General features: G+C 40.3%; 1 protein-coding gene across 1 annotated transcript in view; it reads left to right on the top strand.

The window, feature by feature from the left end:
* aig1 (androgen-induced 1 (H. sapiens)) overlaps nucleotides 1-12319 on the top strand; it is a 34849-nt gene extending 22530 nt beyond the window's left edge. Inside the window, exons 4-6 of the mRNA XM_022215199.2 lie at nucleotides 9033-9148; nucleotides 10291-10457; nucleotides 11721-12319. Coding sequence (XP_022070891.1) covers nucleotides 9033-9148; nucleotides 10291-10457; nucleotides 11721-11740 — 303 coding nt within the window. The 3' untranslated portion in view covers nucleotides 11741-12319. The remainder of the gene's footprint in view (nucleotides 1-9032; nucleotides 9149-10290; nucleotides 10458-11720) is intronic.

The raw sequence follows: 12319 nt of genomic DNA, 5'->3' as shown, positions 1-12319 counted from the left end.
TTGCCTCAGGACATTACAGTCCACCTCTGACTTGACAGTCCAACTCTGGTCAACTGGCAGCTTGTTTGAGAAAACAACCAGCATGCTTGTGGTGCCCTCATGACCTGATGTGTCTTATCTGGCTTTGGAAACTGCGGTTCTTCCACTCTGAAAACTTTTGTTTCTTCTCTTGGTGGGAGCTGCAGAACCACCTCACACCACCAGGGATGATCCTCCACATGAAGTTTGGATCATCCAGCTGCTGAAAGACAAAGAATGTGATGTTTGATCTGTGCTCCAGTTTGAGGTCCAGGGAGAAAACACAAATCGTCACAAATCACGTGTAACACAAGTCCTGCTGTCGATCGCATAGTGCAACAGTCTCCTGACTCGTGACAGCTGTTGCTCAGTTTTGTTGCATTTGATGTTCATAGTCAAAGATTTAGGCAGTAATTGGTATATTAATTAATAATGGAATTAATTGTTTTTTGCAGGCCTTGTATCATGAATTATTATTGCAAGTTGATGAATTTACTGCTGTAAACATATGAGAACATACTGCACATAACTGGTTTGTAGGAGCTGAATTTAAAACTACTAAACTATTTACTTTATTGCCGCTGTATGCATGGCAATGTTGGGGTGTTGGTTACTCGGTCCCACCTCTTCAGTAGTGCCCTAACTTTTCATTTAGTGCCTTTCTCAGCTAAAAGTAATTCATGGTAATACCCAAGACATTTCCATTAGCCTCAACTGTGCTTTGTGTTTAATAATAATATTAGCATGTTGATATGCTAAGCTAACATGCTAATATCATAAAAAAGGTGATCCTTATTTCTACTTAACATCTCAATGATGGCATTGTCATTGTGAGCTTGTTAGCATGCTTATGTTAGCACTGAACTAAAAGCAGTGTCTCTTCTATTTGTCAGATCACAGAGCTGACTGTAAAATCATCTTGTTTTTTATTTTTCATTTTCACTGAATTCAAGCTCAATGTGAACTCCAGTTAAAAAGTTGAACCAGTCGTGAGTATCTGATTTTGAAGACTTACATTAGAGAGCATAATACCAGACTTTTTCTCTCTAGTGGGTTAATATGAATAACAACTTCAGTACAGATTTCATTGCACAATTGTAAGCGTTTGGCTTTTACTCATTAAACATAATAAATACTCCTGATTAGATGTTCAAGAGAGTAAATAGCCAGAGGAAATGTCAATATGGCTGTGAAACATGCTAAAAGCAACAACAACATGTAAGCATCAACAAAAGCTTGTCATTATATTCCTGGAGTGCACTGGAGCGTTGCTGCAGAAGTTCAAGCTCAGACACAGTTTCAGCACAGCATCCCACTGTGATGTGATAAGCTTCTTAAGGTAGAAAACTGTTGAGAGAAGTGTCAACAAGAGACTTTTCAGTTGACTTTCAGGGTTCAAGTGGAGTTCAGTTTATCGGTGCAGGGTCTCAGGACTGAGCAAGAAGCTCTGCATCAGCTGCTGCACTTTGACCACTAGTGGAAGCACACACTAATGGATTTATGTCTATTGTCGTATGTGCTGAAGTCAAAGTTTTGGTCAGAATTCACTGAAGTTCTTTTTAATTCTGTCCTGGCTACAAAAGTTTAAGTGTCTGTTGAATATTCCAATGAATGTGACGGATGAGGATCATACTGTGTAGCTTCAATGAAGTGTTGGAAGAAGCAAACATGGCGATTGTAATACACTATAAAAATGTCAACAATTCTAAGGCTGAATTGAAAAGGAAAGCTAAGTAGATTACACAAAATTTGCAAGGTCAGACTTTGTCAATGTGAAGAAGAACAACAAGTTGTACAAACTTTTTGAAGGAAACCTTTAGGGATGACACTAACCATAATTTAATAATCAGTTACTCTGTTTTTCCCCATTAATTGATAATTAGTCTATAAATTGTCAGAATAAGCATGAATATTTTTCATCACAACATCTCTAGATACAAGGCAGTGTCATCAAATAGTATCACGGCAATTCGATTAATTGAGTAAATGAGTAACCTTAAGTGGACTTAGTTGTTACTACAAGTGATAAATAAACAGGGTACAGATGAAAAATCCAGGATAAAACTAGCTGAATTGGGTTCCCTCTATAGGGCTCAGCCTTAAAGATAGGATAAGGAGCTCAGACATCCAAAGGGAGCTTAGAGTAGAGTTCCTGCCGCCTGCTGAGGTGGTTCAGTCATCTGATTAGGATGCCCCCTGGGCGACTTCCCTTAGAGGTTTTCCATTCATTTCTATCTGGGAAGAAACTCCGGGATAGACCCAGAACTCACTGGAGGAATTACATATCTCATCTAGGCTGGGAACGCCTTGAGATCCCCATGGAGGAACTGGAAAATGTTGCTGGGAGAGGGATGTCTGTAATTCCCTGTTTGGCCTCCTGGCACTGCAGCCTAACCCTAGATAACTGGAAGAAAATAGATTGACTGCATGGGCTTTACATGCAATTCAACTGTCTCCAAAATGTGCTTGTGTGTAATCTAATCCAGATGTACTATATATATTGACCCACAGCTACCGTACTTTTAGATGGTAGGAATGACCAATATGACTTTTTTATGCCCAATACCAATTATTACCAATCAAGTAAGGCCAGTAACCAGTATTTGAACTGCTGTACATTTGGGGTATAAAATGAAGACTTTATGAAACATGGAATATCTGACACAAAACTTAATTTTTGTGTTTATCATTTTGTACATATGTTTAAAACTTTCAGCATTTATCCTTCAGTGTCGATAGGCTGTTACTAATTTCTTGTAACCAAACAGACAGTGCTGTAGGTCGGACTTAAGTTGTTGTTAGGGTTAGCCACAGAGGGACTACAGATAAACAGAGGTGGCTGTGTCAAAACCAGAGTAGCACATTTTAAAATATATTTCTTTATTCAGGAATCAGGTTAAGAAGAAATGATACTGATTAAAAGAAAAATACAGAATCCTGAGCTGGTACTCAGACGTCCCTTATTAGACAGTGTAATATTGTATATCTTTTATTTGCATCATCATAGCAGCTTAGCCTAATCTTTTATCAAATCTTTTGTGAACCAATAGAGCGTCATTTGTGTAAAACGTGTCCTTTGATTTTCAGCCATAGATTCAAACCAAAATCCCTTTCAAACCCCCAAATTGCTCCTGTCAGCTATTTCCATAGGTCCCTCTTACACCAAATGTCCGGGCAGTATGAGTGTATTCAGTTTCAGCTTTAGTGCCTTGCAATGCCTTGAAATTCAATTTCCTCCGCTAATTGTTTTCATCGGATTTTGTAGTTAAAACCGCAACGTACAGGTCGCAAGCTCTGCTTCTAAAACTCCTCCAAGTGTGAATTCTTTTCAATTCCAGAATGTTCGCCGACACTGGAAGATGTTTGACCTCGTGAAACCTCCCTCTGCCATGTGACCCTCCTTTCCAAACCCCCCAGCTGTGTGTCTCAGCGTGAAATGGTTTGTCCCGTTTTTAGCCCCAGACCACAGGATCGAACCACCGCTGTTTGCCAAAGAGGGGGGATTTTCCAAGGAGGTAGAAAGCTGGCTGCTCGAGTGAAACCGCAAACCTCGGAGGGGAGAGGGACATAGACAGTGAGAGAGTGAGGGGAAGGGAGGGAGGACAACAAAGAGAGAGAGGCCTAGAAACAAAAATAGAGAGAGAGAGGGACAGCGAGAATAAAGGGAGTATTATTTACGAGCAGAGAGCCCTCTCAGCAGAGACTAAACTTAAACATGACCGGGAGACTGGAATTCCACTGAGACACACTGGGCAAAAGTGCAGAGTCAGGACATTTGTATGTGTGTGTGTGTGTGTGTGTGTGTGTGTGTGTGTATGTGTGTGTGTGTGTGTGTGTGTGTGTGTGTGTGTGTGTGTGTGTGTGTGTGTGTGTGTGTGTGTGTGTGTGTATGTGTGTGTGTGTGTATGTGTACAGTATAATGATGGGAGGGAAACCTAGAATTTAAGACCCCGGGAGAGAGAGGAGAGAGCTATTCTGTCCTGATGCTGTTCCTCTTGTTAGACTGTACATACTTGGCATCGTCAGTCTGATCTTCTGACTTCAGATTTCAGATCCTCTGATTGGCCTTGTGTTGTGACACAGTGGCAGTGTCCTTTAGAGTATAGTAAAACTAAACACACAGCCTGGACAAACACACCCTCAAAAGTTCGATTTCACTGTGAAATCCTCCCTGAATACTTGAAAAATAGAAGACAGTAAATGAATATCTCTAAATTCGTTGCCAGTGTGCCAAGATTTCTTGATCGCTCAGTGTTAGAAAACAAGTGTAGGTGTTCCAAGTTTTAAAAAATAGGGATTCCTAACAGGAGAACAGCAGGTGATTTTTGAGTTTTGGCCTTTAAACAGACTGAATTCACTTTAAAAGTCTTGGTCAGGGTCATGTTTTTGTTCCAAGATACTTGATCAGAATATGTAGGACTAGGGGAAAACGATGAAAGAAAATGTTGAAGAGGAGAACCCATTAAAATGTATTGCAGCCTAAGTAGCTGCTATTCCAAACTGAGCAATTTTTTTTAGCATTGAATAAATGGCCTCCTTACATTTTTCCCTTTGTGTTCCTGTTGACTGGTTTTCTACTGTTTTTGAATGTGAATTGGTAGAAAAATCTGACTGAACCACAGCCCAAGAACCATCTTTATTGTGATTCCAGAAATGTTTTCTTAAAAAATGTGAGCTACACAATACCATGAACCTTGAAGGAAGAAGTATGCGTCATTCCATAATGTTTTAATGCACGTCCAGATACAAGCTAGGAGAAATGTGAAATTTCATATTTAAGAGAGACATTTAATTTAAGAATTCTGATTCTGATTCTGATTTAATTCAACAAGGGCTGCACGGTTGCTCGGTGCTTAGCACTGTCGCCTCACAGCTAGAAGATCTTCGGTTTGCGTCCTGGTCTGGGATCTTTCTGCGTGGAGTTTGCATGTTCTCCCTGTACATACATGGGTTCTCACCAAGTTCTCCAGCTTCCTCCCACAGTTCAAAAACATGCTGAGATTCATTGGTGATTCTAAATTGTCCATAGGTGTGAATGTGAGTGTGCTTGTTTGCCTTTATATGTAGCTCTGTGATAGACTGGTGACCCCTGCCTTCACCATAAGTCTGCTGGGATAGACTCCAGCCCCCTGTGGCCCTAATGAGTTTTAAATGGTGTATGGATGACAGATAGATTTAATGCATCAAAGGTTGAGTTGACATGTAATCTATTATGATACGTTTGTGCCAGCTGACATTATGCCAGTTTAGTTGTATTTGTTGTTTTTCCATTGGAACCACTTTAGCATGTCAGTCAAGAGGAGACCCACATTAACCGTGCAATACCAAAAACCATGCATTCTTTTGGCGCATAGTTTGGAACTGCTGCTAAATTACTTAGCTTGAAACCAAAACCGAACCCTCCGCACTCTCTGTTTTGATTTTTGGCTCTGACTCATTCATTCATTTTTATCAGTTGCCACACTGCACTGTTTCTCTCCATCTGGTTTCTGACTTTGTTTGATTTGGAATCAGTTCAGTTTCATTGTTCACCTCCTACATGTTAGCTATCCTTTGAAACAACTGAACTAATTGCATTTTTGTAGGAGTGAGCAGGGTTGCCAGACTGGTGATTTTCTCCTGTGATTCTGAAGAGAAAATTCTGTTGCTTTGAAGTGGGGTTGTTAGAGGTTCTTACCCACAGTAGATGACATGCTCCCACTTTAGAGTGCTGGAAGAGGACCTATTTTAGCCAACTAAAAAAGACTCAATTTTTTTTTGAAGCAGTTTAGGTTTACGCTATATTTATATTTTCATTCTATGTTTTGTTCAAAGCCACCAGAATTGACTAAAACAGTAATCTTGCAGAACACGAGAGTGGCTGGTCTACCGAACCTCAATTTGGTTGTTTGCTTGTATTATTGCCTGAGTTTTTAGTTTTACCATGTTAGTTTGAATTCTAATTAACGTGAAAAGCCAATGTCATACAGCGGTAAACCAACAACTCCTGGTTTGGCACCGTAAAATCACCAGTTTTGTCAATGGAAGATAGTGGAAAAGAACAACTTTACTGTAGTTCAAGGCTGCCTGACAGGAAGATAAAGCAATGAGACTGTTATGAATGTATCTTAAGCTTTAACTGATATTGTTTTTGTTTTGCTGGACTTTTGTCTTATTTGGCCAAAATACGTTTGACTGCTGACCTCATCCACAGCAGTCAATCCGTTAGCCTACATGCTAGTTGTCTTGTGTGCTTCACTAAACTGGTTGTATGCCCACTATCATCTACTGTATACACTGACTATAGATAAGGACTCATACAACCCCGTAAAAAAAAACAACAACAACAACATTTGATCAATGTGAACCTCCCCATGTGTTGATTTGTTTGATGTACATGAGACTGTGTTGGTACTTTATGTTCAAACTGAACCAGTCCAGAGCTGGTGTGTTCACTGGTTACACATCCTGTTTCTGCCACTTTGAGAAGTTGATTTTGAAGTTTTATTAAGTTAGAGCTTGCAGCTTAATGCAACTGAAAGTGGGCTGTCATTTGAAGGTCTGCTGTGCTCAGTTGAGGTTAATTTTGATGCGCTTTTTGCACTTGTATTTACAGCTGAGAAATCACAGATTAGCTCCTCACCAGAACATTACAAGTCTTGGCAGTGAAAGACAGTAACCGTAACTGTAACGTAGAGATGCGTTTGGTTGTAATAAGCTTTATTGTTCATTGTTTATGCTCTAGTCTGCTCTACTCCTGTACCTACACTACCGTTCAGAAGTTTGGGGTCACTTAGAAAGGTCCTTATTTTTCAAAGAAAATCTTTTTTTTCCCAATGAAGATAACATTAAATGAATCATAAATCGAGTCTAGACATTGTTAATGTGGTAAATGACTATTCTAGCTGAAAACAACTGATTTTTAATGGAATATCTCCATAGGGGTACATTTCCAGCAACCATCACTCTTGTTTTAAATGCTACATTGTGTTAGCTAATGATATTGAAAGGCTAACTGATGATTAGAAATCCCTTGTGCAGTTATGTTAGCACATGAATAAAAGTGTGAGCTTTCATGAAAAACATGAAATTGTCTGAGTGACCCTAAACTTTCATATGGCAGTGCGTATGTACATCTACTGTCGCCCAGAGCACTAGACTAAACAGCATTGTTTCTGACCGTCAGTCTGCGGATAATCAGTTTCTGTATTTCTCGCTGTAGCATAACGAGGCTGTCAAACACGACTGCAGGGGTCTAAAGAGCTCAGCAGTGTGACTTTCCTCAGGTTTGAGACACACACACATGTACAGCTGTGCTCCTGAGAGTGCAAATGAGGTAAGAGGTTGAACTCTGCTGAGACAGTTACGCCTGTGGTGTGCGTTTGTATGTGAGTGCCCCCTAGTGCACACAGAGAGTAGTGCACTTATCAGCTGGTAAACTTGGATGCTCTGATGAAATCATTGAATCGCTGTTGTTTGGTCAGTCCTGCAAAAAAACATGGCAGATGTTGAAAGCGTGCAGGGAACAGGGAGACGGTGTTTGCACTCGTGAGATTTCATAAGTGTGTGTAAACAGCTGTCAGGTGGTGAATCACAGCAGGACCATCACAGACTATTCTCGTGTGTGTGTTCGTAAGGAATAGCTTCACAGAAAACAGCAGCTTATGCCGTGACCTCCATTAAACAAGCCTGTGTGTTTAGATGGATTACATGGGTGTCTGTACACACTCGCACACACTTTGTATTGATCTAGATGAATGAATTCCTGAGAAGAGGACAAACCAGCAACAATTGGAGTTTAAAGTGAGAAGTGCACAGGGACCTTTTTATTCCCAGTTATTCTTTTGCCCGTCATATGAAATACACCAACCCTGACACTGTTTTGTACAGCTGTGACAGTATGTTGATTGAAAGTGAAAAAAACTGCAGCTTAATTGTCATTTTTCAACCAGAAATATTCAAAATGTAATACATGATTGGCGAGAATGCACATCTTCATGTTTAGGATTATTAATTGGACAACAGCAAACTACAAGATAATGAAAGTTGTGTTTGACTTTGTTTTTGATCTTTTTCAAGTCAAAGAATAATTGATTTATCATGAAAATAATCTAGAGGGAAGGGGTAGGACTATCCAAGCTTTTACCAGTCCGGACCATAGACTGTATATATAGTGGACGTAGCATCTGGCTCCAGAATTGAAGCCAACCCGGAAGTGTCAAAAACTTGCAATATCCCGCCGTCCGCTAGGGTTGGCTCCAAAAAGCTTTTGCTCCATAGACCCCAATTCATTTTTGGAAAAAATAAAATTTGATAGACTGATTTTCTACCGCTCAGGATTTTTTTCCCGTTAGTTTTCATGGTCAAAATGAGAGATCAGGTGGCCAATCTTAAAATAAATCAATACTGAATTTTAAATAAATCGTTAAAGTTGGCGGAGCCAGGGGGCGTGGCTATACTTGATGGACAGCAACAGAAGCCTCTGTGGTAAAACGTGGGCGGGATAAGAGAGTCCTCAGCCAATCCTGCCCCTAGTTGCTCTACGGTCCAGCCTGTTTGATGACGCTTTTTACGTCACTGGCTCCAAAAAATCCAAAACGGCGACCAGGAAGTAGCAAAATCCGGGCTTCATTTTCTCGGCGTTGAAACCAACGGGTGACGTCACGGTTAGTTTACGCCTGGTCCGGACTGAGGTGCAGTTCCACAAATGTCCACTGGATGGTGTTCTCAAAATCAGAGGCTCTAACTTCTCTCTTAAAAATATATTTTACTACAAGTGAGTACAGTCTTAGTAGTTGGTGTCATTTCTTTTGAAGTGTATAAAGAGATACTAAGACTTTAAGAAGAGCTCTGTCCTGTCAGCTGCACTCTGGGCCCGTTTTAACTGTGGAGGTGGAAGCTAATCCTGGTTTCAGAGAGTTCCACAGAAACCTATGTATGATTACGATGGGGATGTTGTCAATTTTTGAGCTGTTTATTCATGTTGTTTTTATCTGTGCTTCCCTCTCTTTCCTCTGTATTTCCTGTTCTCTCAGCACACCACCGTTCTTCCCTTCATCATCATTGAGATGCGGACAACCCACCATCGGTATCCCCGCAGGTCGTTGGGTCTGGCGGCGGTGTGTCTCTTCGGCATTGGATATATCCTCTGGTAACAAAATATTTTCTCCTTGCAACATACAATAACGCACGCCAAATACACTACACATATTAGAGTAGTCCTCGTAGTTATCTATCCCGTGTTAGACTGAGAAACATGGGATGCAGTTTTCAATTTAAATGAACCTAGTTGGATCTAGTTTGTGTTCATGGAAACTTATTTGTGTTCAGTTTTCAAACCTTTATGAGGCTAATTAAATTCAGTTGCATAAATCATTCTTGATATAATCTCTTAGTTAACTTCAGCCTTACATAATAGAGGCGATAATTCATTGATCAGAATTATCTTAGGATCTAATAATTGATCTGAATTTTATTATCGATAAGTGAGAGACGTGCCACGTAAAGAATCCTCAATAGAAATCTATAGGAGAATTCCATAACGCCAAAGATGGCGGTCGTACAGTCTGACACATGTCCTGCCTCTACCCCCCAAAAAACAATCGTCTGTTTTATTGCAGCCAAACAGCCAACGAAAATCCAGCCGAGTGACACGTCTTGAGTATAAGGACTGTTTCAGTTTTATGTTTAGGTCAGGAGTAGCTGAGCAGAGAAGCTTCAGTGAATTTTACTTTAGTGTGGTTTGAATCTGCAACTTTTGATAACCCATTAATTTTCTGAATAAGGAAAACTAGCAAAAATTTCAGGGATTCCTATCCTGTTTTCTGTTTTTCATGGTGTTTTATGCTGTTAAACTGAATATCTCTGGGATTTGGACTGTTACTCGAAACACAACAAGACACTTAAATGTGTGATCAATAGTGGTGCCCTGATAGCTCAGCTGGGTGAGTGGGTGGCCCATAAACGAGGGCGGTCGTCCCTGACACATCGGTCATGGACTGCACGCCTGTTAAATTTATGTGTCTGCTTTAGTTTAGGCTTCTTATCTCTGAAGGCCAGTTTCATCCTTAGGCATTTCTTTCTGGTTTAATATAGTTAAAATCTGGTCTAAATTACACAGTGACACAAAACTGTTCATTCATAGTAAGGTTGATCAGATAAATTTTACTATTTTATCTATAATAAAGGCATTTTGGAGCTGTTTTATCTTAATTACTAGTTGATGTCTACAATTAAACATGCCCAAAATGTACTCTGAACACAGATTAACTGTACCTGTCTGTGCCTGTCCAGGACGTGTTGGGTGCACCAGGTGACAGGTGTGTGGGTTTACCCGGTGCTGGAGCGCATCGCACCGCTAGCTCGAGTCGTCTTCTTCAGTGTGATGACGGTGGTTATTTGCATTTTCTACGTCCTCGGGGAAATCCTCAACAGCTACATCTGGGACCAGCCACACACAGGTACACAACACACACACACACCACAAAACACTCAGAGACAACATGGTTCTACCGCTATATACCCTGCTGTCTTTCCAGAAACATTATACAACATCCATCTTTCCTTGAAGGTAAAGTGTTGAAGTTGTATCGTTTTTTGAAACAACTGAAGAATAAAACTGTACAGAAGTTTCTAACCATTATTATCCACTTTATAACACACACTCATACATTTATGAGGACAATTCAAAAAGCAATCAGAACATCTAAAGATGTTCATCAATGACAGAATTTGCAGAGCATACAGAATACATTAAGAATGGAAATGAGTTGAAAGATCTGAAAGCACACAGGGAATGTTTTTTGTTATTGCCGTAGACTGAGTAAGAAACTTGAACGTCGTAATTGAGACCAAAAACTCATTAGAAACAAATTTACTGAAGTAATAAATAAAATCCAAAGAAAGGTCATTTTCTCACAGACCTCTGTGCAGTGTGACTTATTTTTGCAAGCACAGGAGTCACCCCCTGCTGGTTATGAGAAAGAATGCAGGTTTTAAGGCACCTCCATATTGGCTTCACTAAAACTGAGAGGCTACATCCATCTTCTATGTATAGTCTATGATGCAATTTAGAAGAACTTTGTAACAGTCGTGCAACTTTGTGTGGTACTACACAATGTATAACCGCAGCAAAATGTTTTCATCCCTCTGGAGTCATCATATTTAAAATTTCAGCCCTGATTGACATCTAAATATATCCTGTCAAAGCATGTCCGTTCTCATTCTCAAGCATTCAAAATCTGTCAGAACATGTAAAAGGCAACAGCTGATATAAAAGTCACCGTGCACGAAATCAGAATTATGTGCACAAAAGTTGCGCTGACAAATCTGTTGCTTTCAGACTGGAAATAGTCTCTTTTAAGTTTTTTTTTCAGAAGTTCTGCCGTTAGAACGCTTTTCTTAGATTTGTTGGTCAGTCTGGAAAGTGATAAAACGCAGACAGAGACAGAAGCAGATGTAGCATCTGCCGAGCAGCCGCCTCCCTCTTTCCCACGCCCACATTCACACAGACGCTCGCTCTCCCCCATCCATCTGCTCAACAGGTCAGCAGGTAGCACTCCACCCACACCACAGGGAGACCGGCTGTGTCTGTTTGACTTTCTAGACGAGAAGTCTGCAGCCCAGCTCTCTAGCTAACCCCCCCACATGACAGCGTTCACTCGCCATCCTCTGTTTTTTTCTCTCAGTCTTACTCTCTCTGTCTTTTCATCTCTTTTTCTCAGAAAAGGTCAAAGGTGAGTGATCTTCTGTCAACTGTGTGGGCATCGAAATCGGCTTTGGAGGACCAATTGTGCCCCGCCCACCCAGGACAGCACAAGATCGAAAACAAGCGACCTCTGCTAAAGTGGAACAGACCAATACTTTCTGAACTGTATCCATAACTATAGGAAAAAGAGAAAGACATCATCAGTTAAATATAAATACAGACAAAGGCGATGAATGGACTCATCTCTTTTTGTTTCTTTGTTTGTGTTTTTTTTTTTGTTTACAGTGGCAAGAACTAAATAACTCTGCTGCATCTGGCAGCAGATGGAGCACAGCGGACAACATTTGCTCATAGATGAATCTACACCAAACATAGGACTTAAACACTGACATGCTGTACGCATACAAACACGTGATGACAGGGAGAGAAACACACATAAACAGTAACATTTGCCTTTCTGGTTTAACTACTGATCAAAGTGAATGAATTCCTTCAGAAGCTTCTGTAGAACAAGTAAACATTGTTATTATTCATCTCATGACATGTATGGAAGAAACAAAGGTTGTGAAAAAAATCAATAAAGCTCAAGTGGAAAATATTTCCACTCAGTTGGTC

Source organism: Acanthochromis polyacanthus, chromosome 16 (genome assembly GCF_021347895.1).
Source record: "Acanthochromis polyacanthus isolate Apoly-LR-REF ecotype Palm Island chromosome 16, KAUST_Apoly_ChrSc, whole genome shotgun sequence".
In the NCBI taxonomy this organism is placed as follows: domain Eukaryota; kingdom Metazoa; phylum Chordata; class Actinopteri; family Pomacentridae; genus Acanthochromis; species Acanthochromis polyacanthus.
Note: the sequence above shows the minus strand (reverse complement) of the source record. Positions and strands in the feature narration are given on the sequence as shown.